General features: G+C 41.0%; 1 protein-coding gene across 1 annotated transcript in view; it reads left to right on the top strand.

Annotated features, from left to right (window-relative positions):
• The first annotated feature begins 67 nt into the window (after positions 1-67).
• Positions 68-25,390, top strand: part of LANCL2 (LanC like 2) — a 32,018-nt gene continuing 6,695 nt past the window's right edge. The window contains exons 1-8 of the mRNA XM_014308923.2: positions 68-245; positions 8,860-8,876; positions 9,977-10,094; positions 14,537-14,744; positions 16,937-17,084; positions 17,701-17,847; positions 21,414-21,596; positions 23,821-23,997. Of these exons, the coding sequence (XP_014164398.1) occupies positions 68-245; positions 8,860-8,876; positions 9,977-10,094; positions 14,537-14,744; positions 16,937-17,084; positions 17,701-17,847; positions 21,414-21,596; positions 23,821-23,997 (1,176 nt within the window). The remainder of the gene's footprint in view (positions 246-8,859; positions 8,877-9,976; positions 10,095-14,536; positions 14,745-16,936; positions 17,085-17,700; positions 17,848-21,413; positions 21,597-23,820; positions 23,998-25,390) is intronic.

The raw sequence follows: 25,390 nt of genomic DNA, 5'->3' as shown, positions 1-25,390 counted from the left end.
GGAGCGGGAGCTCAGCCCGGCAGCAGCGGCTCTGAATTCGGGCTGTTTGTTTTACTCCGGTACGGGAATGAACGCGGTGCCCCAGCTGAACGCTGTATCGCAGAACAGCTATAGCTGGTCATACCACGGTGGTTTGGTGTCTCAAAAGAAGTTGTCAGCAGAAGTTGACCGAGTTTCACCAGAGAAAATGCATAAAGGAATGGAAAAGATGAACGCCCATCTAGAAATGGAGAGTTTATTCTCGGGTAACAGCAACGCTCACTCACTAGGTGAAGCTAGACTGTTCTCACATGTTTATTTACTGACGTGCACTTTTATAGGTTCAGGTGCACCATGATAGGCACCTGGCAAGTTGGTTCATGCTTGCAGAAGGTTTGCCTGGTAGGACTGGTCACACAAGGTTTGCAGTCTTCCTGCTCTGTTTATCTCCTTGATGCCATGTGCTGCTGTTTGGTATAGTGTTGAGTGTCTTAGGTTTTAGGTAGAGAAGCTGCTCTGGCCTGGCCTGTTAACATGCAGGCTGGATTAATCTGCGGAAGGAATGCCAGAGTATGGACTTTCTGTCATTTAGCCCCTCTGCAGCCTTGTCCTTCAATACTGTGCAGCTTTGTCATCTTTTGCATGGAAAACACTGCATGGTGACACTGCTATAAGCACAGGTGCATTGAAGGTGGAAAGTTAGCTTCCTAACTCTCTTGATTGTATGCTGGGATGAATAAAGGAAAGAGCTGTTGATACCAGCTCTGTATTTTCCAGCTTGTGGCAATATGGAATTACCTTGACTTACTGATAGAGTGAGACAGGGATGGTGATGCCCAGCAGTGGGAGGGACATTTGCTCTGACCACTGTAAGTACCTGCAGGACACCATCAGCTCACCATCAGTCCTAGGCAGTGAAAGGTTTCACCAAGTTGTTTATGACTGAGGTTTATGAAGTTGTATGTGGCTAAGCAGAGTGCACAAAAGAGAATGCTTTGGGGCTTCAGTGTCTAACTGCTGCAGTTAATTGCAGCTATCAAAAGCAAAGCATTTGAGAAGGTTTAAAAAGCAAGAGTAGGTTCAAAAGTGAAATCTGATTTGTTTTGTATACAGCTGCCTGGCAGTATGCTGAGTGTTGGTAAAACTAATTTTTTTTCCCTGTGGAAGAGAACTGTTATTTATTTGTTCTTTTGTATCTGGCTTAGTCTATAAAAGTCATCCAAGTATGATGAGTTGAATTATAAAGGCAGAGAGGAGATGGCAGAACCACTATAGCTATATATTGTTGTTAAATTGGTAAAAAACATACTGAGTCCCTTGTAGGCCAGTCATCTTGTGTACCTGCTTTAAACCCTACACTTCATGTCCATATTTTAAAAGAGAAAACACTCCTTCATTTACTGCTGATCCAGATGGACTAAAGCTTTCTCAAGTGAGTTAACCAGAAGAATGGTGAGATATCAAAAGAAGATGAACATCCTTGAAGATGAACGCTACATCCTTAGATTAACATCTATAAATTCCAGAGTATACTAGCTCTATTGCAGAATAGTTCAACTCTAATTTACTTCAGATTTGATTCTTGAATGAATCCAAATTGAGAGATGTTGTTCTGTGGCAGAACTGAAATGAGTTAGTCAAGAATTTCTGGCCCTGTGTTCACATTAGGAATGCCTGTTAGGGTCTCCTGTGCATGAGAATGGTGTTTTACAGTGCATGCATGTGTTTTTTCCCAGCATCAATGGTGGATGACATTCCTTTTTAGAAAGTGGCAGTCAGCAGCTATTTGTGCAGGTGTGTTCAGAAAATATGTTAGAGCACCTGAGTAGTCTTGTATTTGATAAAAGATGGTGTCTGGGCTCTGTTCAGGTGGATGAAGTGCCTCTGAGAAAAAAAAATCTTCTGTACTGCCTTAAAACCATGTAACTACAGCAATTCTGTGTATTTCATAGGAGAAGGCAGAAGCAAGTGTACATTTTCTTTTGTTTTTGCATCTGCAAAATCTCAGGAGTCATGTGTTTCTGGACTAGAATATAGCTGTGAGAATATTTATGTGTATTTATATTCTTTGAAGTATTTGCATGCTGTCACTCTTAGTACTATCTTTTTGTGACATTTCATGATGGGTACTTTTGGGGTGCTTTTGTTGTTGTTGTGATTTTCAGTTCATGTTTTAGTGTTTTATTTTTGCATTTAATGACTCCCATTCCATCGGAGAAATGTCTTTGCTTGCCTAAAGCCCCAGTGAAGACAAAAGGACTTTGCGCAGGGTAGGAAGTCTGTTCTGTAAACTTCGGTGCACAAGCACACAGGTTTCCTAAAAATGAGGGCATCTTTCAGAAGGCCTCAGTGCAGTGCATAATTCCTTCCTCTCCCATCTGCTGCTGAGTGGAGTGAGGAGCACTGAGTGACTCACGTAATGACAGCCTGAGGTGTGCAGGGCTCTGCTGTTGTCATGGAAGGCAATGCATTATTAATCCATTCGATTTCTTAGTCTGTCATGATTGCCATCTAAAATTCACCTGCTTGATAAAAGTACAAGAAGCTCTTCAAGGCGTTGTCTGGAAGGTGAGACAATTGGGACAACAATCTCCATATGGAAGTGTGCGTGGGTAAAATATTGTTCAGAAATCTTGAAGGTATGGGAGTAGGAGAACAGAATTTGAGGTTGCTGATTTGCTTCCTTATTAGCCACAGTAAACAATGCAGCTATCTATGTGGGCTCTGCTCTTCATCATTAAAGTATCTTGGACTTAAATTGCTTCTGTAACTTGTCTGAGAAAGCCAAGGTAATAATTCATCAGACAGCATTAATTCTAGATTAACAAGAAACATAATTTTAAGTGTAAACCTTTGTTTAATAAGTGATGTCTAATATTTCAATCAAACACACATCCTGTAGCCTTTTTCTTTTTTGTTTGGGCCCCACAGAAATACCTTAACCTAGAAATGTACCTGTAGATATTATCTCGAAGTGGTCAGTCCAAAAGTTTTCAAAATGGAAATGTAGATGGCTGGGGGAGGCAGAGAAATTAATGCACTCATAACAAAGAGCACTCCCTAGTTCTTAGTTCCCTAGTGTGGTAGAGAGTTACACAGCTCTAAAGGATTTCCTGGGAAGGAAAAGGGTGAGGAGAGCTTGCTCCTGAGGGGTGGTGATGGCTTGTTCAAGGATCTATTGCCTCCTGTCCTCAGAGTCACCACAGCCCTCTGGCTACATTTGCAGTATGGTCAGGTGTGATTGGGGATTCTCCTTCACACTGACTACAGGCCCATGACATGGGGAAAAAAGGCAGCCTGATATTATCTGCTCAGCCAGGGGAAGGTGGAAGCCTAGACAATGATCTGCTTTTTGTGGTTGTACAAAAAAAAAAGCATCCTTGTCATCAAGAAATTAACATGATCCCAGCCCTTCCATTAAGATTGTCTGGATTTGTTGTGGAATCACAAGACAGAAGCTAAATTAGATTCAGACTTCATGGATTGGTCACTAGAGTGCCCAAACTTTTAACTGCTTTTTTAGGCAAATTCTTTCTTTATATGTTTTTTCCTGACTTGCTATGATGTTCTAAGAATTTTAGAAAAAAGTGGTATATTCTCAGAAATGTATACAATGCCTTATTAGGCTTTGCAGGGGACTTCTTACAGGGAACATGTTCAAAAATAATGGTGCTCGTTGGCAAGTACCTATTAATGGCGATATAGAATATTTACTTAGATTTATCATTTGGGTGATTTAGTAGTGTTTAGTTTCCTAATGCTTTCTCAGTATCGTGTTACTTCTGATAATGCCCTTATGTGGCTTTCAGTCTTCCTCCTCCTGTAAAATATATTTTTAAATGGATATACATACATACATATATATATATCTGTATATGGATTTTTGTCATAGCCTCACTTGTCTTTTCACTTTGTTTTTGGTTTTGTTGGTTTTTTTATTGGTTGGTTTTTGTTTGTTTTTGATTTTTGTTTTATTTTTAAAATTTTTTGGGGGGTGTCTCACTGGGCATTTTAGATATCTCACTGGGAACAGCAATTTCTCTGTGTCTTGGGACTGACTCAGCAACAACTTATACTAGTGGGAATTATACAACTTATTGCATTGGAGGCAAAATTCAAGCTCCGAAGCCACTAAATAATTCTTCCCACTTTTTTCCAGAGATGTGGGATGAGGTAGTTGGGATCTTGAGCTTGTTACTTTTTTGACCATTTCCTGGCTGTCCAACTCAGGCAGGTGCTATTTTCATAGGGGACTCTGAAACAAACAAGGTTTGCAGTATTCTCTGTGATTCTTCAGAAGGAAAGTTTGTTTTGCTTTTTGAGACTCTTGGTCAAAACTGAGCCTGAAAATCAGTCTGTTGGACTTCATTGTCCCTCACTAACTCCTGGCAGTTGTGCACAGCCTGAAAGGAAGAGCTGCTGTTTCTTTCCTACAGCATAGGCAGCACTGAACACTGCTTAGGGCTTTTCTGATGCTTTTGTAGTGAAAGCCTCTCCTGCTTTTCAGGAGGTGACCACAGAGTTAAGCCTGTTTGATTTTAATCAGCCAGTTCTGAATGAAAATACTTCATAAAATCAGCCCCCCAAGTTCTGATTAAATTGTCTCACATCCATCCACTCTTCATCAGTTTCTAGATTTATCTTACAAACCTGCATGTTAATGACTTGTTACTCCAGCTAGTTGTGTGGGCAAGTGCAATAACACGTACTTGCTTCCTGGTGAAAATAAATTTTATTTGGGTCTAACTGCACTTATCTGCTGTCAAACTCAATATGTGGAATATATCTGCTCTCTGCATTGAGGTAACTTAGAATTGGTAGAGGTTTTAGCTTTTTTTGAAACTTGAGGACCACCTAAAAATGTCACAGCTGGGCTAGACACTTCTGTGTAGTGAGTGACTTTAAATCATACTCAGAACAGACTTCTTTTCTCAGCTTTCAAGAAGTTGAATGTTGGTATTAGGCTACCTGGAGGACCAGTGATTTTCAGTATTGCTCTTTTGCTTTATCAGTCTTCATTTCCCAAAACACAGGATATCTGTTAATTGTGTTTATTTTGGTTACCAATAATCTGGAGCTCTTTGCTGATTCTTTGTGATGAACTACGTCTTTAAGCTTTGGATTTTTGCTGTCCTATAACCAATGAGACATATAACTTCTTTCACACACAAATGCATTAGAGACACAGTCTTCTTATTTCTCACATGCCTTAAGTAGTTCTTTCTTATAACTTGAATGTTTGCCTTTTAATGATGCTTTTCATGCCCTTGTATCCTCTGAGACAGGGCCACGACTGTGTTTAAAGCCTATTCATAAGCTGGCATTTGTAGCAGTGTAGGAATTTGCCTACAGCTATTGATTTCTCTGTCCCTTCCTCCTCTCCCCCTTCTTTTTGTATTTTTTTTTTTTACTTTTTTTCCCTATTGTCACATGTATGGCACTAAGTGACAGATCACTGAAAAACAGTGCAATGTGCTCTACAGACAGTAATGTTTCATAGCATTTATTAAGCATGTGGTTTTGCAGAACTGGCATTTGTTTCTGGAGGACCTGTCTGAGACATATCACAGAACTGTGTTTGAGTGTTTCAGAGGCTGAGTGATGAGCTTGAACAGTATCTGGTATTTTCACAGAAGAAGGTGTTGCTCTTGGAGCTGTAAGAGTCTTTTGACTTAGGTAAAAATAAAGTAGAACTTGTTCTTCTGTGCAAAAAGACTGGTCACCTCCTAGCAGACCTTGCTAGATTCTGCATATGGGATCCTACTGCCATCCCTTCTTGTCTGCTTTTGCAGGAACTTGTGGAGGTGAGTATGAGAGCTCATCCTGCTTCAGTAGACCCATGCTTCAATGCATGGGTGTGAAACCTGGCTCCCTTACAGTCAGTGGCAAAGTTCCCAATGATTTCTGTACAGCCAGGATTCCTCATTTCAGCAGAACTGTGAGTTTTCCCCTACTACATTCTTCCTCATCAGTGTCTGTCATGTCCTTTCCGCCATCTTCTATGCAAGTTTGGTTTCTGAATGAGTTCTTGCTGCAGTACCTACTTGAGCTCTATTTTCTTCTCTTTGAAATACACTTCAGCAGAGACAACACAGCACCATGTTATGTATTCTGTTCTACACATCACCAACAACAAAATGAGGTGAATTAAAAGTATATATTCTTCTTGTCTGGGAGGTAACACTGTGTGTATAGGTAATCTCCTTTCTACTTCTGCTGAATCAGTTGCTTACTTTTGCAGTCTGGTTTTGCATGTGGCATCTATCCCCCAAAACAGGATGAATTAAAATAGGGTTAAGAGCAAGATGTTTGTTTTGGGAGCTGGTGGTAGCAAGTAAGATTGGGACATGGCAACTTGTGAGGAAGTTGTGAGCTCAAGTCTCCATTGCCCTGCTGTGACTCTGCACAACTTCTTAGCATAGATGTCATGAGCAAGTAAATGCCAGGAGGTGTTTTTGAACAACACGTGGGTATCTAAATGTCTTTGACAATTGCAAGTGAGATTACTCATCCCATGTCTGTCAAACCAGACTGTTACTTTTAATGCCAAAAGGAGTGCCATGAAGCCTCAGGGTTACATTGTCAGACTTATATCAGCACTGTGACATTTGGTCCAAATGTGCATGTGAGACTTTAAAGTTACAGACTTCTCTTACCTACCAGAAATCATGATATAGAATGCATACATACCAGCTGCTTATTGCCTCATCTGCCCCTGGTTCTGGTTTGTTTTAACACCATGGCCTGTTTTGCAATGGTCAGTAAGAACTGGTATGTTATTGTAATGTTGACTGCAAGTGAAATATTTGGGGTTTTTAGGAGATTTTTATTTGCATTAGTTACAGACTTCTCTTACCTACCAGAAATCATGATATAGAATGCATACATACCAGCTGCTTATTGCCTCATCTGCCCCTGGTTCTGGTTTGTTTTAACACCATGGCCTGTTTTGCAATGGTCAGTAAGAACTGGTATGTTATTGTAATGTTGACTGCAAGTGAAATATTTGGGGTTTTTAGGAGATTTTTATTTGCATTATTAAAGAAATTCTAAATATATATATATATATATAATTTATTTTAAATATTTTATTATAACAGAATCACAGAATATTCTATGTTGGAATGAACCTATAACAACAATTGAGTCCGACTCTTAAGTGAATGGCCCACATGGGGATCTAACCCGTGACCTGGGTGTTATTAGCACCGTGCTCTAATGTAGGTATGTAGCTCTAGTGTTGAATTTACAGAAGTAGATGAGTTAAATTCTCTTTAGAAACCCTACAAATGAAAGAAAGCAGATAGGGGAGACAGGTATTGCTAACAAGGACAGCATAATTTAGACATCTTGTGATTAGTGCCAAAGGTGAGTGATGTTACATAAGTAACATCTTACATGCTTTACATTTTTGTTGGCTTTGGAAGACTTTGTATTGGGATATAGCTTTGCCTGCTCTCGCACTGCAATGGAAAAAGTGATATGGTTCAAATAAATAACAAAACTGATAATTTCTAAACCAACATATTTTGGTTTTTCTGCATCACTTTTGTGCTGATAATGAACCTTTTTATTTACCATAACCAGTATGGCACAAAGCTCTATTTGGTATAATGGGGAATGAACCCTTGTTTTTGTGTTTTGACAATATGAAACTTGAGCAGTGTTTGGGATGATAATGGTTGTTCTTTCTGCAGCAGCAGAGGAGTAATGAAGATACCCTTCAGTTCCTGCTATTACCCAGTCTTTTGTGAACCAGAAGTAAATATGCCACTGGATATCAGAGATCAGGCTTCCTGGTTTTTGTTTGTCCCTACAGGAATAACAAGTCACCTGCAGCAAAGGCTGAATGCCAGCTGGAAACATCTTCTTGAGATGAATGTGCTTCTGATGAAAATCAATCTGTGCTCCACACAAGTGTGTGTGTTATGCTCAGTTGTGATGCTGCCCCAAGATTCCTTGAAGGAAGCTTTTAAATCTTCTAAAGTCACCTTTCAACATTCATTTCTTCATGTAATTAATTTGTTCTAGTGCATGTAAGCATCTGTTACAAGCTTATAACAGAATCTTATAAAATGATCAGTGACAGTGCTTGCTTGTGAAAGCTTCAGAGCAACGAGAAAAAAAGAGAGAAGTAGATAGCTGGGGAAAACTTGGTTGCCACTTTTAACCTTTTCACACTGACATAAGTTTGGGAGTAGCTTTGTTTGGACTTACAGATAATTATAAAAATATTAGTAAAAATATCCTTTAATCTGTGCTTTTTCAAGCACTGAACCAAGACTAGTAAGTCACAATTCAGATTCTAGAGAGAGAGGTATTACCAACCTGATCTAAATTATTTGTATGGGACTGAGATTTCAATGCAGACCCCAGGCATCCTGATGTCCTAGTATTTCCCTCCTACCTCTAAGTAATTTAATCTGGTGTTTGATATAAAATATCCTGATTTGGTAACAGCAGGTGTATTGTCAGAACAAAAAGATAAGCAGCGTGCTTGTGATGTGCAGTAGGGGAGTCTGAAGCCTTAGTTCACTCTTGTCAGATAAGCTGAGCTCTGTGCCTGGATGCATCCATGTGAATATCCTCATGCTGTTTCACCATATGCCTTAGTATCGGTATAGCTGTCTTTTGAAGGAGAGAAGCCCTGCCCTTGAGGAAGGTTTTCCTTTGTGTTGAGACCTCACTGAACTAGTCAGAAAGGGAGGGTGGTGGGGTGGTGGTGATATGGATGCATAGTACAGTTCCCTAACAGAGAAGTGCTTAACACCACCATGTTAAGGCAGAAGAATAACAGGCTTCAGATGCCTACTGTATTTAGTTGCTATTTTTAGAGATAGTGGAGAAAGTTAAGGTGTCTCTAGCTTGTTCTCTTTCTAGAATTATATGTGTTCAATGTGAGATATAATGGCACAATTTCCTTCTCCCTTCCTATCCTACCATGGATATCCTTAAATGGTTTTGAACTATTCACCCTGAAGATTTTTGGTGTGTCAGAAGCCTTGTGCAATTCTTAAATATTTCTGATTTCTGAATCTGTTGGATGGATGTTTGAAATCACTGATTTTCATTTGAAGTTTCTCTCTGAACGAGAGTACAAAATGTGGCATGTCTTATGTAATCGGTTGCATCGTGGCATCCAGGACCTGTAATTTACCCAAACCACACACTTTTGGGATGTGCTGTAGTCAAGCAAGAACTTACCGTACTACTGTGCTAATTTCCATGTTCCGTAGGCTTTAAGGAGTAATCAGTAACATATCTTCCCTAAAAGTGTGCATAATGAAGAGAAATGTTGGAAAGGGTAAACACATATGTAATATATATATCATGTATTATTACATATATGTAATTATCATTACATATATGTAATATATATATAATGTATTTCATCTATATAAGCACTTTTTGGTCAAAAGTAAAAGCAAGCAGTGTGTAAAATCAGACTTGTTTCTTTGCCTTCATGCTTGAGCTGAAGATGCTGTCTGCTTCTGCCCTTCTTTGGCTTGATTGTCTTGAGTATTCTGTACAAAAAGACTGGTCACCTGGTACATTTCTTTTCCTTGGGCTTTTTCCTGCTCTGTGGTGCTACAAAGGGTGTGCAGGTTCCTTGTGATGAAAGCAAGCACCTATAACATGGGGGGCTTGTGCTGTTTGTCTATAACATGGTCTTGGTACCAGGACCCTGATTAGAATTACATGCTGTCACAGTGTCCGTAGCTGTTTTTTCTGTGACTTTAAAGAATGCATAGGTAATTTTTGTCATGTAGATACCTGTAACTTACCCTAAAAGGTAGTCAGAATGCATTTACGTGAGACATGCTTAAGATGAACCACCTTGATGCTGGTGATTGCTGTATGTGTTGTTTATTTCCTAGTTATTCTTTGATTGGTTTTGGTTTGGTTTGGTTTTCTTCCCAAACAAGAAAGTAGATCAGGCACTTTGCATTCTTTAATTTGTTTCTTTTCTGGCTTGTTTCCTGTCTCCTGCTTTCAGGTCAATGCTCGGTTCTCAAAACGGATCCAGGCAAAAATCAAGGACCTTCTGCAACAAATGGAGGAAGGGCTGAAGACGGCAGATCCACATGACTGCTCTGCCTATACTGGCTGGACTGGTGAGAAAACTAGAATGTGAAATGTATTTGTTAAATGATGTAATTGGATTTATGCACAGGAGATTCTGATATCCTCATAGGAGTGGCAGAAATCCTCTGTTATGGAAATTTTTGTGAGTTGTTTTTTCTTTTAACTCTGGAACCTTGGTCACTAATGCCTGTAACTTGCATTGACTTCAGCAAACAAAGATACAGAATGAAAATTGACTTTTGTATATGGAGATCATAGTTTTGCAAAAGGAGTGGATTTTCTAAGGCTGCTCTTTTACCTTATCTCTTGTTTCTTTAAAATTGCTTTTAAAAGAGAGTTACTTTTCACCTTTTTCTGTTCGACAGACTACTAGTTAGCAGTTTTCTAATGGCAACAGCATTTTGTAATCACTGGGAGTAGATGGGGGGAATATGTTCTGTGGCCAGAAGCTTGTAGCCTTCAAATCTGGAATTTGGGTAGTTTGGCTATTCTTGTTCTGTCTGTACAAAAATGGTAAAATGATTGTGTGAGGAGGGGGAGTGTGGAGGTAAGGATATAAGACAGAAGATCATGAGGAAAATTAGGCATATGCAGGTGATGGTTATTGCTTGGGACCATTTTTCATTTAGCATGGCATCACTGATGCTGTCCAGATGTAAATGAGCTCTTCTAATTGGTGTGATTTAACCTCACCTGGCAACTAAATGTCACACAGCTGAGCGCTCACACCCTGCCTCTCCTACATCCCTTCTGCCATAGTTGCATAGGGAAGGGATTTGAAAAAAAAAGATAAAACCCATAGGCTGACATCAGAACAGTTTAATAATTGAAATAAAGTAAAATAATAATAGTAATGGAGCCAACAATAATAACTACAATTGTAATGAAAAGGGGAGAGGGATAAAATGCAAGAGAAATGAGTGATGCAGAGTGCCTTTGCTCACCACCTGCTCACCAAAGTCCAGCCCATGCCTGAGCAGAGATTGGTGGCTTCCAGCCAGCTCCTCCCAGTTTATGTACCCAGCATGCTGTCCTGTGGTAGGGGGATATCCCTTTGGCCAGTTCGTGTCTGTTGTCCTGGCCATGGTCCCTCCCAGCATCTTGTGCACCTGCTCCCTGGCAGAGCATGAGAAAATGGAAAGTCTGTGACTTAGGGTAAGCACTGCTCAGCAACAGGTAATCCATCAGTGTGCTATCAGTGTTATTGTCACACTAAATCCAAACCACAGCACTGTAGCTACAGAGAAGAAAATTAACTATATCCTAACTGAAACCAGGACACTGATCCTTTAAGCAGAGCCTTCAGTTTTCATGTCTGATGTGGCCACTGTTCTTCAAGTTGCCAGGACATGTCCATCTAGGCCTGTTAAGTATGACTTTGCTGGATAGACTGGCATATTCTGTTCCTGCTCTTCTAGCTCAAGCTTCAGGCATACTTAAACTTTTAGCACCACATGTTTGAAATGTGGCCTGAGGAGATCTATTATTTTATCTCTGTCATGAGGGGGGAGTAGCTTGGAAAAGCTCTCTAGCCTTCATCCATCCTTAGGCTTAAATCTGGCAATTAAAGGGTAAAATTTCTTTGCTTTTTTCTTGATGTTTTGGTACAGATGGTGCTGTGGGTGGATGGGTGGGGAACTTTTAGACAACTCAGGCTTAAAAGATAGATGTGTTTCAGGGTCTGAAAGTGACTGGCTGCTGAGTGCATGCAGATCTCCAGTGGTGGGCTTTCTCGTGCTGACAGTACGGAATGGCTCCTGGGGAGCTGTGTTCTGGCACAGTGACTGACAGCTGAAATTATGGCTGATAAACCAGAGCATACTGAAAATGAGTCATAAGGTAAAAGTAACAGCCATCATTAGCTGAAACGGGAATATAGATGAACAAGTGACGTTGTCTAATGAGTGTGGGATTTTTCCATCCTGTAGAAGGATTGCCATTTACATCTATTCCAAGCTGTTAACTTCTTTCAAGGCTCCTGTGGATATGGTTCTGAATAAAAGTGTTTAATGATCTGGTTTTTAAAATGCTTAATGCAGATACTTTTTCCCAAAATTTGCTCTTTGCTGCATTTTGCTAGTGTGCAAATCAGAAGGTGAAAGTAATGCTGTAAACGACTGCCCTGCTTTTTATGTACCAAGTCTAGACAAATCTTAGTGGCAGCGCAGTCATGAGCATTGGCTTGCATTTTGTGAAACATCTTTAAAATCTTGGAACACCTGCTGTTGGCATGTAGCAATCATGGGACGCATGTAAGAGTCCATCTTACTTATACAAGTACTTTTTTACTTGACTTCTTGTACTTTTTGGCCAGACCTCTTGGAGGAACCATTTTAAGGGTGTTGCACTGAGAAACACTAGGAAGGATGAGATGAAGTGGACTTTGTGGCTATATTTCTAATCATCCTTTGGTCAAGCCAAGGTATTTACACATTTGTTGCAGCATAAAAAAGGGTTCCACAAATCCCTGTAAATAGCCCACAAGTTCCCATGATGCTGAACTGGGCTACCTAAACTCTGCAGCTTTTTTCTTAGATTCACCTAGAAAGGCTCACTCAGAGCCTGCCCAGGGAACATGTGAGGATGTACCAGCACTCTTGTGGTGCTGTTGTTCTGTACTACTGAGGTAGCCTCTCTGGGAGCTCAGAGAGGGCCTTGTGTGTACTCGGCTTTGGATGAGGCTCCAGGAGAGTGCTCTCTCCATTCTGAAATAGGTTTGGGTTACAGTGTGGTCTGTAGATAAGTGATTGGCCAATAGGCATCCACTTAGATGGATTTGTTTCACTTCCTTCAGCCTACATTGTTGTTATTTCTAAGGTTTTGGTTTGTTTGAATGGAAAACTATGTAATGAGTTCAATGGAGTGAAGCTTGATAGTACCTCCTCACATTCTTAGAGCCCTGATTTGACTTCTGGCTTTTATAAACCTGCTTGACTTGTACAAGCTTGTAATCTTGTTGTGAAATACTTTTAGGGGGTGTGAAGAACTTGGCAGCTTGAATCCAAAAACTCATCAAAATATCCTTTTACAAATCAAAAGGGAAGCCACTTCTTGCATATAATAGATGAGAATTGTACAATTAGTATACTCAGTCACACGTGTTTGTTAACTCAAATTTTTGAATCTTCAGTGATCTCTTTGTGTAGTGGGTGATGCCAGCTGAGTGCAGGGCACCCTGCACACCCAGGGCACAAAGCCTCTCTCTCACTCCCCTCCACAGCTGGACAGTGAAGAGAAAAATATAACAAAGGCTGCATGGGTTGAGATAAGGACCAGGAGAGATCACTCACTGAATACCATCATGGGCAAAACAGGCTAGAATTAAACATATTAATTGAATTTATTTCTAGCAAAATCAGAGCAGGATTGTGAGAAGTAAAATAAGACCTTCAAAACACCTTCTTCCCTTCCTCCCAGCTCTACATCTTCCCCCAGCAGCACAGAGAGACCGGAAATGGTGGTTATGGTCAGTTCATCACCCATGGTTTCGCCCACTGCTCAGGGGGAAGAGTCATTCCCCTGCTCCCCCATGGGGTCCCTCCTAAAAGAGACAGTTCTCTGTGAGTCCATCTCACGAGCAACAGCTCTCTGCAAACCTGCAGCATGGGTCACTTCTCCATGGGGTGCAGTCCTTCAAGCACAAGCTGCTCCAGTGTGGGCTCCTCTCCCCTCAGGGGTTACAGCCTCCTTCCAATAGGTCACAACCTCACCTTAGGCTGGCATGCCTGCTTTGGCGTGCTCCATGAGTCTTTTCCAGGGGCTGCAGATGAATGTCTGCATCCCCATGGTCCTCCATGGGCTGCAGGGGTACAGTCTCACCGTGATCTGCACCATAGCCTGCAGGAGAATCTCAGCTCCAGTGCCTGGAGCACCTCCTCCCTTTTCCTCTTCACTGACCCTAGTGTCAGCAGAGTTGTTCCTCTCACACATTCTCACTCCAGTCTTCTCTGGCCACAATTACAGCTGCACAATAACTTTTTCTCCTTTTCTTCCCAAATCTGTTATTACAGAGGTATTACCACTATTTCTAATTTCCCAGTCTTGACCAGTGGCACATCAGCCTTTGGAGCCACCAGGGATTGGCTCTGCCAGACATGAAGGAAGCTTCCAGCAGTTTCTCACAGAAGCCTGTAGCCCCCCACTACCAAGGCTTGGTTATGCAAACCCAATACAGTTTGCCAAGTGTTGAGGCCCGGGTCATGAGTTTTCTTCTTTTTTTGGAAATTGAGACTCTACCATTGGGCTTCAGTCGGATAATTTTTATTTTTCCCACCATCCCATTGAAATGACATCCATATAGTGGCCCAGTGCCTTCACACTGCGTAAGCTAGGACCTTTGACTGACATGTTTTTATTGCCAAAATACCTGTTCACATTTGAGTTACTGGTTCAGAGGCACCAAAGAGGGGAATAGGATACACTTAGAAAGAAAAGTAAGTGAAACTCTCTCTTTTTCATGTGTTCATTTCAGGTATTGCCCTATTATATCTGCAACTATACCGCGTCACGAAAAACCAGAGCCACTTGCAGCGATCTCTTGATTACGTGAAGAGAATCCTTCGCAATCTGAATGGCAGAAGAGTTACTTTTCTCTGTGGTGATGCTGGGCCATTGGCAGTGGGTGCAGTGGTTTACCACAAGCTGAAAAACAGCAGTGAATCTCAAGATTGTGTTGCCAAGTAAGTGGTTGATGATGGGAAATGTCATGCCCTTCATTTGTAGAGAGCATTGGTTCAGTTACTTTGCAAGTGAAATTCTAGAGGACAGGGTTAAAGAATGGACACTTTCTCTCCTGATCAGGTTGCGGTACAGGAATACAAAATAGGCTTTTTAAAGCTGGCTTGCTTGATTCATATTTAGTCGGTTATCTTGAGTCCTCTATCGCTGTTAGGACAGGATGTCCTGGGCATATCTGTAGTGCACACACATTCTGATTTTGTCACATTGAAGTGACATTTAACAAAAGCCACGCTCTTGTCATCAGCAATATGTAGTGCTTGTGCAGTATGTGATGCTTTCTGTAAAGAGTGGGTCTTAATTGTAGATTCATTACAAAACAGATGCACTGGATCTGGATGCAGGCAGATAGAAACATGGTGTATTGGATTGATACATAACAAAAATTTAATATATCAAAGAGGAAGTATTTGCAGGAGCAGATTTGTAAAGGCAAAGAATTTAATTAGGTCAGAGCATATGAAGGGTGGCCTGAAAAAATTCCAGCCCTTTTTCAAAGTAATCTAAATGGAATAAATGTCTCAAGAAATCCCATTTAGATGTAGCTTCGTTAGAGAGCTGACTGTGCCTTTGCTGATACAGAGTTGACTGCTATCCCAGGAAGGGCTGGAAGCCCTAGAACCCTGTGGGGTTTGCATTCAGCACCACAGTCCATCTGATAGCTGTCCAGCAGCACACCTCAGGCTGGCAGAATTTGCAAAGAGGCTTATGTCCTCATCTCCATTCTAGTTTATGTTTGGAATTGTAATTGGTCTCTTTCTATTCTAGAATCCTAGTGTGATTAACCTCTGCTGCTGTTCCTGAATGAATATTTCAGTTTTGAAGTGAGTGTTAGGTTTGGGGTTTTTTACTTTTACAACTGGCAGTCAGCTTGGGCATGTTATTTTGAATGCAGATCAGAAAGCAGCATTGCTTGCTGTAAGGCAAAAAGCATGAGTATAGCAGAATGAGATTAGCGGTAAATCTTTTAGTGTTGCCTCTCCCAGGAAAGTAATTTCTATGAGGAGTACTGAAAAGGAGTTTAGTTTGATTATTGTTTATGTATAACTTTTTGTTTACAAATATATACATGACACCAGCGGAGTGGTACATTATAGATGTCAAAACGTAATCTGTGATTTCACTTGTAACTTCTTGCCTTGTCCAGTTGTATGAGTTCAACAATAAAAGTTAATAGTGGACAATTTAGAAGAAAATAATTTAATTCTAAACCCAAAGCATAGTTATGAGAAAGGAGATATAAAACTGGGGTTTTTTAGTACCTTTTCTCTAGTATTAAGCAGGGACAGCGTAAACACATGATTGAGGTCAGTGGTTTTGCTATGGCATGATATTAATGCTAACATTTCTCCTGAGAAATAATAGCTGGAAGAATCTGAGAATTGAATTTGGTCTTAATCCTGATTGTTGTTACCCCTCCCCCAATTTAAAATGGGATCATCACCATGGTTTCATCTAAATATCAATTTAATCAGAAAAGATGGGAAGAGGGAGGGAGGGAGTGGCCATAAAACAAATCTCTGATCCACCTCGGTGCTAATACAGACTGGTAGAGTATTAGTAGAGAGTCATTCTGGAGAAAATGAGAATTACCATAGCCAGCACTTCTTGTTTCTTGTTTTTTCACTGCTAAAGGCAAGCAAAACACTTGTGCATTGTAGCAGTGTCCTTTTCAAAACCGAGATGCTAAATGCTTGAGACAATGTGTTTTCTTAGTAGAGGGAATGACAAATGGTGATATTGGGGTTTTTTGCGTGTTTGGTTTTTTCTGTCTTAAACGTGTACAATTTAGTGTTCTTCACTTTGGTGAAATTCCCAGAGGTTCCAGGAGGTTTCTGTCTTTGCTGGAGTAGCTCTCTGGGCTTCTCCATCTCCTACCCTGCATCTGTTTCTGTCTGCACAGAATCCTGACAGCTGTGCTTATACTGACCTGGCTCTAGCTCAGTTTCCCATCTCCAAGATGGCAGGTGTGCAGAGCTCCTGCTATAAACCCAGCAGCCAGCTGGACTGGGAGTAGTTGAAGAGGGCTGGTGGGGCTTCACCATTTGTTCTGCTTCTGGTTGGATTGATGGCTTGTACAATGCGGTGTGGTCTCTACAGAAGATAACACTCTCCCCTTCCTTGTCTGATGCAGGTTGTTGCAACTCCAGAGGACAGTCATCAGCACAGATTCTGAACTTCCAGATGAGCTGCTGTATGGCAGAGCAGGTTACCTGTATGCCTTGCTGTACCTGAACACTGAAATTGGTCCAGACACTGTGCCGCAGTCTGTTATCAAAGAGGTAGGACACTTTTCTCTCTCCAGCATCACAGTATCACTGAGGTTGAACTGGGATCACTCTCATACATATTTCAAGCAATTTAAGAGAGGGATGCTGGAGAGAAGAGGGGCCTAGAGCTGGAAACCCAGTCTCATCTCATTCATCTCTTCCCCCTTTCCCTTTTGCCCAGCTGAGGCTGGGACAGGCCAGTGTGGGTGGGTCTGTGTCCAGCCAAGGAAATAAGTCAATATGTAACTAGTTTTGACCACTTGAGACATTGTTACAAAAAAAAAATCTTAAAACAGAAGTGTGAAAGTATTTTAAGTTAAAAGAAAGGAAATGTAGCGTGGGGAGCATGCATGACTGTTTTGCAGATACCAGAACCAGAGAAGCCAGGGCTGGAAAAAAAGTAATTAGAAATATTGATAGATTAAATTTTTATTCTTAAAATATAATTGAGTTCATCATTAAGGAAAATACCTTTTCTCTCTCAGCACTCAAATGCAAATGAATTGAATATTGTTGTCCTGCCACTGTATTGTGGCTTATTGTTTGTTGTGAGTTTAGTCATGCAGAAGCAAAACCCTCTGAATTGAAGTAATCAACTCAGGTGATCAGGGTGTGTTCTTTTTCTTAGGTAATAGATGCTATTATTGAGTCGGGGAAGAACTTCTCCAAGGAGGAGCGGAAGACAGACCGCTGTCCTCTGCTGTACCAGTGGCACAGGAAGCAGTATGTTGGAGCAGCCCATGGAGTGGCTGGCATCTATTACATGCTCATGCAGGTAAGAGCATCTTCTCTTGGCTGGGGTGAAGTAGCAGGGATTTTTTTGATCAGAGGGATCTTATCTTCAGCTTTCATGCATGTGCAGTGTTGTGCTGGATCGGGGTCTCACAATTTGGAGTTAGACTGCAGCACAGAACTGTGCTGAGGTGCTGCCTAAGGGTTTGATAGAAGAAAACTGTAACTAGGGTAGGATCACTTTAGAATGAATTAACTCTTGAGCTGTGGTTCAGAGCACCAGCTTTTCAGGATCTGGTTTCTTGTCCTCAGCAAAGACAGTGAAGTGCTTTCTCTCATCTTCATGCTTCTTCTGGTGCCTGCAGTTAGAACAGCTAAAAATTCACTTACTATCCATCACTCTTCAATTTTTTGCTATTTTTAAATTATTGCACCGCTGATGCCTCCTGCCCTCCATGCCCTTCCCTCTTTTCTGTAGTGATTTTTTTGTCCCCCCACAGTGTTGGTGCTTTTGGAAGACTATCCTTAATGACATGTTAGTCTTCAGTATGCTTTTATTATTTAGATGTTTTTCTTCTTCCTTAGCTCCCCTATTTCTCACACAAAATTCAGATGTTCTTTAGTGTATTTATGACCCCTGCTTTCCTCTTTCTGTTTTCCTTAGTGAGATTCCTCTCTTCTGTAAACCTCCTCTTTCCCATACTTAAATCAATTCCCCCCTGCCATAGATTTGCAATAGGATTATGATTATTTCTGTTCTACAGACTGGGAAAAGAGCCTTAAGATTCATTGTAGACGGCTGCCATAGAGCTGCAAAACTTTAATGGATCTGTTTCTGGTTTTTGAAGGTGCTGCTGCCAGTCTGTACCTCTCTGTAAATATCAATTTCCTTGCCAGCTCATGCAGAATGAGTTTTCTTCAGGCAAATGGAAGGACTGTACATCCTCAGAGTCTGCAGCTGTGTACCAATGTTCACTACAGAAGTGATTGAGCTGGTATTTGGTGCTGCCACTGCTCAGCCATTCCTTGCTTAGAAAAAATGCTGCGTTTCAGATTACCTTACGCCATTTCCACCAGCAGTTCTGGTTAAAGCAGCTGACTTTGCTATAGAAGTAGCTACTGCTCTGCTATCTGAAGTGTGTCTTAACCTCACTACACCCATTTTCTGCAGTGACCATCCCACTGGGGCCTCAGGCTGCTCTGATTTACCCTGCTCCTGTCTTTACCTACTGCTTTCTTCAACAAGGTTGTCCACCCTCTTCTGCTTCCTTCAGCTTTCTGGCTTCTCTTTTTCTTTCCCTGGTAGTGCTAGATTTTCGGAGAAACATCTAGTCTTCTAAAGAAGGCTCTTTAAAGGCTCCGTCCTTCATTTACTATTTAGGGTTGATAGCAGAAATCATTGCACATTGCTTTTTGGTTTGAGCAGAAGCTACTCTGTCTACATGTTAAAATCCTAGTTATTTTTCCTTTACATGTAATTGCTGCTTTTAAGAATTACCAGAAAGCCATTGTTTATGCAGCATTAGATTACCATATTTTCACTGTATGTTAAATATTGTGAGTCATGCAAAGTTGAGTCATCCACTGCAGAAGAAGATGGCATATCAGAGTCCCATCCTTTCCTCATCTCTCCCACGCCAAATGGGGTGAATTTTGCTGTATTTGCATCAAAGAATTCAAGAGATGGTTTGTTGAGTGGTTATTTGATAACAAAAAAAAGGCATTGAACATTGCACCTGGGATGTGAAGGATACTGAGAGTAATTCCTATACAACACCTATATCATACAATCACAGAATATGCCGAGTTGGAAAGGACACATCAAAATCATCAAGTCCAACTCCAGGCCCTGCATAGAACACCCCAAGAATCATACCACGTTCCCAGAGTGTTGTCCAAACACTTCTAAAACTGGAGAAAACATGTATTGCTGGAGTTATTTACAGGCTGCTAGAAGAATAAGAGCTTAATCAGTCATGTTAAATAACTCATCCAGGAGGTAGAGGGGGAATTCTGAAGTGCTTGCTAGGAAGTCTCTACTCCAAGATCCTTTCACTAACCCTGAAACAGAAGTGTCTGTTTGCATACCATTGCTCTTGGCCAGAAAGTTAGGACACACACCTGTCTGTAGGTTACTCTTTAGCTGTTTGAAGTAAGTGCTGGGACCTTCAGCAGCTTGGGCAAAAAACTCACTTGTACTCAAATGTTCTTGGAAGCACAAGGTAAGGAGGTTTGTAAAGAGCTCTGGTCTTCTTGGATTTACCTCCTAAGGATTTCTGAGCTGGGCTGGGCCTGCCTTGCACAGCTCACGACTGAAGGCGTTTATTGTTGGTCCCCATCCTCTTTGCCTTCTTCTGCAGGATTGCCTTGTGAAATCAAGAGCCCCAAAACAAACATTCCTATGAAGCCTCCCTGCCACACAGGGAGGGTTCTGAGTGACGGCTGATTAGCTTTGGGGTATTTTTCATGACAAGCTGCTCTGTATTCAGGTGTACTTCTGATGAGCAGCAGAAACAGTCTGCTTGAGGGACCTGGTGGATAGAATTCTGTCTGAGGGGAAATAGAGGCTTCTCGTTTCTTCAGGTTACTCAAAATATAGCTATTGAATTTGGCTGTCAGACTTTGAATTCTAGGAGTGTGCTCACCTGTTGAATACAAATGTGCTGGAACTGGTGGGAAATAGTGGAATCAGTAATAAAATTATTTTAAAAAATAAGCTCACTTATTAGGCTGTTATAGGCTCCAGTGCCTGTGGTTGTTCCCACAGCTTGCAGAAGTTCCAAAAATCATATAGATTGTGTCAAAATAGAGCTCTGCTGTTAAAATGGTGGAAAATGGGCTAGTAGTGGAGGGAATGCCAGCCAAGACCAACTGCAGATGCAAGTTACTTGGCTTCTAAACCTTTAGTTACACGGAACATGCAGGATGATGGATGTATTCTCCATTTGACAAGGATGTAAATTAAATAAAAATATTGGAAAGGAAATTCCTAAGAGCAACTGAACAATGATTTTGTAGTACAAAGATGTTTAGATATTTGGTGAGGTAGCTATTGCTTCTGAAATTGGAAATGCAGATTTATAGCCCATAGCTTCAGGGAGCTTTGTTTATGATGGAAAACTTCAGCCTTCATAAATCTCTTGCCAGGTGTGCTGCTATATACACTTTCCTTCATTTGTTGGGAAATAGTTGTTTTTAAAACAAAATGTGTAACCCAGTATGTTGGAAGTGTGTACTATGTGAGCACCATGTGTACAAAAATGTCTTTCTCCTGTAAGTGTTCTTCCTATTTTAAGTTACAAAGAGAGGTCTGGGAGTCATCATACTCTGTTCTCAGTTCTTCCATAATCTTTCTGTGTCACCTCCATTAAGACAGGTAACAACTTGGTGCCCCAATTTCTTTGTCTCTGCAATGACTGTAAAAATGCTCTTAGCAAGGGTGTAATAAGCAGGCATTAATTAAATGTGTAGGATGTGATTCACAGTATTTGGATCAAGGGCACTTATGTAGGATACTTGAAAACAGATTGTAGAATTAAGTGTTGATACACAATTTGTTACTACTTCTGTTGATGTATTTAGTGATGTTTATTTTAATGTTTTCCTCAGCCAATTGCAAATGTGGACCCGGAGACCCTGACAGAGCTGGTGAAACCAAGCATTGACTACGTGCGTCATAAAAAATTCCGATCTGGGAATTACCCATCGTCACTGAGCAATGAGACTGACCGGCTGGTTCACTGGTGCCATGGTGCCCCTGGAGTCATCCACATGCTCATGCAAGCTTATAAGGTAAATCATTCTGTGTTCATAGATTTCACAGATTCACAGAATATTCTGGGTTGGAGGGGACCCACAGTGATCATCGAGTCCAGCCCTTAAGTCTGTGGTCTAAGCAGGGATCAAAGCCACAGCCTTGGTGTAATTAGCACCAAGCTCTTAGATATTTGTATATATATACACATATGTATGTATATATACCTCTGTCTTTACAGAGAGACTTATATGCAGGCCTGTTTGTTTGCAAGACTTTATATAGTATCTTTCTAGTTGTAGGCTTTTGAACAAGAACCCCAAGCAAGACACCTAAAAATCTCAGAATACATACTTACTTAGTATGTTTTAAAGAGAAAGTGAGTGGGTAAAATTTCTTCTTAGAGCGCTAGCAGTTACTAAGCTTTCTTGGAAAAGAGACATATATTTAAAGAGTTTGGCATCAGAATCCTGGGTGTGAGAACTTTGACCTAAATTCTTTGAATCTTCATCCTAAGAGTTTTAACAATAATGTTGGTTTTCAAAAATATAGGTTTATGTGCCTTGCCAAAGAATGTCTTCCATAAATTACTCCTTTATTAAGATATAACTCTCGAGAACTTAACGTCAGAGCTAAGATCCCAGGCCCCTTCCAGGGCATAAATAAAACTGCTGAGCTACCACAAGCCTGCTGTTTGCCCTTCTCCATTCTTAGCTAGGTTTGCTACCTGACTTTTTGTTGCTTCTGATTTGCGTGACATTTGAAAGTATGCAGTTTAATTAAATTTATGCAAATCGATTCTTGCTTTTGACAGCCCTCCTTGACAGATTCCCTGGTTGGCATCTGGGTGGGCTGATGAAAAGCAGGCTTGGTTTATGGAATAATTACTCATGCTGCTGCCTGAAATGTGAACTTTAAATTTCTTACAGCATTGCTGCATGTAACAGCAGCTGCAGTTGCTTTTTCTTTGGACTGTTGTAGGAGATTGACTTAACACTTATCCACTCTCTCCTTCTTTGTCAATGTGCTTTCCCCAGCACAAAATGTTTTGCAAGAGGTGAGAGGGATAGGACCAAGTTCTGATTAGCAGTCTCCTTTTTGGCCCCTTTCTGTGATGAAACATATGTTTTTCTATTATTCTTCTTCTTTTTGAAGTACTGAAAGAAAAAAATGGCACATGTTTGCTGGCTATGCTTTCATACCAGGCACAGGACTTGTGGTAACAGACAGCAGTGTTTGTCCTGGAAATCCAGTGCTGTCGCCAGGCCCTAATTCAAAATGTTATGGCTAAGCAGCTGGCAAACCCTGTTCAGAGAGAGGCACTTCCTGAATCAAGCTAGTGAATTTAAGAATCATGCATGTTAGTTGCTTCTGTTATCTTACTAAATAGTTTGGCAGGGGATACCATCTCTAAAGGACTAGGTTTACAGTAGTGCATCAGGTTTGTTTTGTTGGGGTTATTTTGGTAGGGGTTTTTGTTGTTGGTGGTTTGGGTTTTTTTCTTTGTTTGTTGATCTGTAAAGTGATTTAGGCAAAGGTGAGCAACAAAGTGGCTTTATAAAGGTGGAATTCTGGTATTAATCAGCTAAATTACTTGCTTTTGTTTGCTTCTTTCTGCATGAGCCCTCTATGTTTAAAATGTATAACAGTTGCAGTAAACTTTGCAAAAGTGTTCTTTGCTCAAACTCAATACTGCTTCTGAGTATATACTACACAAATATACTAGTACAAGTACTCATAAAGGAAATGTGGGGTTCCTGCTTGTATTTGTGACAGAGAAAAGAGTCCCGTGCTACACAAAGAGATATTCTTGGGCGTTTTTTACATGGAATTGAAGGCAGACAATGAGCAACCAGGAAGAATTAGTCATGAAGACCAGACCAGCAATTTAGGACCAGATTTGATATCCATTATTCTGTTTTACATTTCTTGGAGGCAGCATCACATTTCTGTATTTTCAAATTCTGGTTTGGGAATAGAAAATGAAGAAAAAAGGACCACATAACCTACAAATAGATTGTAGGTTATAGAACCAAAGGCCTTGAACTTGAATTTTTTCTTTGGGAGTTCTGATTTTGAAAACAAAAACCAGAAAAGTTTTTTCTTTTACCCTGCAGGAAAAGGAGAAACAACCTACTAAGAAAAGAAAGAGAAGTCTATGAAAAATAGATTGCAAACAGCAAAACATCTGTCAGGAGCAGCTTCCTTTTGTTTTCATTAATACTTCAATTGATGTGTGTTTATTCTGTTTTTATTCCACAGACTTTTAAAGAGGATAAATACCTGAAAGATGCTATGGATTGCAGTGATGTCATCTGGCAGAGAGGTTTATTGAGAAAAGGGTATGGGATCTGCCATGGTACTGCTGGCAATGGCTACTCCTTCTTGTCTCTCTATAACCTAACTCAGGACAGAAAGTACCTCTACCGAGCTTGCAAGGTGAGCTCTGCAGCATCCCAGCAAAATCACTGCTCCCTTTCACATCCCAGTGCCTGTACAAACTGGGGTGGGGGTGGGCCGATGTGCCCTGGGGCTGGCTGGGACACTGGGTGGGATAACAGGGCCCATCACTTGCTCCACTTCACTCACTTTGGCTAGACGACTTCAACTGTGTGTGTGGGGCAGGCACTGTCTTAATAAGCAGAGTGAAACAGACAAATTATTGTAAGAGGGGAGGGACTAAATGTATTCAGAAGAAAATCAGAGCCTGAAAATTAGCCTGCCTGAGCAATCACAGACTGATGTTATGTGGTGCTAATTATTCCATTGAGAGTTTCACTGTCCTCCTCAGGTCCTCGATCTGTTTGTATTTGTATTTTGTAATTATTTGTTTTCAGACTAGTGCCTGTTTGGGGCTTTTAGAGCTCTGAATTGCAGTTATTAAATTGCTCACTTAGAGTTTTTTTATTAATACAAATTGCGGAGAAAGACACACTCAGAATTTTTTCACTGGAATTGTCCAAGTTCTGCTCTCAGCTCCTGACTGTGCTAGCACTTACTGAAGGAGAAGGCTTTCTTTGCCTGTTTCCTTACCTTGTAAGACCTTGGTTTGGTTTGTTGAATTTTTTTTTCCAGTTGAATTCACTGACATGAGGTTTCATATTGTGTACACAGCTTTTTAGCTGAAGCCTTTTACACAGTATTGCAAATGAAATTTGATGAGTTGCTTCCTGGGTTCTTTGTAGTGAATATTTGCCATATGTAAAGTTACTGTATTCATCTCTGCAGTCAGCCTGTCCTCTGTCAGCGCAGAACTTTAAAAATATGCTGCCTGTCTCACATTTACCAAAGCATCGTGCTGTGAGGACACCTGTAGACATACCTGCATCCTAGAGATTGAAATAAAACCCTAGTACTCCCACAGCAAATGTGTGACTTTGTTACACATGGAGTCAGCCACTGCTGATGTGTGAGCCACAGCACCCTGCAGGCATTGCTGGCAGCTTGGCTGTCAACTCTCCCTATCATCCTCCATGCTAGCACACCTTCTGCAGCTCTGGGCAGCATTGGCAGCTCCTGGTGGTGCTGCATTTCTGGCCCAAGAGAGCCCTGGTGTTTGTCCACACCTATCTAGAGAAAAGCTAACATATCTGTCTCAAAGCCAGAAAAGGCAGAGACTCTGTTACGTACCTGAAATCCCTTTAAGAAGGAGGTTGTGATGCAGTGCCCAAGGACTGCTTGCTGGAGCTGCCCACCATAGTCAGGCAGTGGATTTGCTGCCACTCTGCCGCTCAGCCTCTCCAGCATCCCCTTGGGGATGCTAAGTGGGAGAGTGGGGAGACAACAGGCAGAGTAAGGGGAAACAGGCAGAGGAATTTGCTTGTCTGGCATT

The sequence above is a fragment of the Geospiza fortis genome, unplaced genomic scaffold (genome assembly GCF_000277835.1).
Source record: "Geospiza fortis unplaced genomic scaffold, GeoFor_1.0 scaffold265, whole genome shotgun sequence".
In the NCBI taxonomy this organism is placed as follows: Eukaryota; Metazoa; Chordata; class Aves; order Passeriformes; family Thraupidae; genus Geospiza; species Geospiza fortis.
Note: the sequence above shows the minus strand (reverse complement) of the source record. Positions and strands in the feature narration are given on the sequence as shown.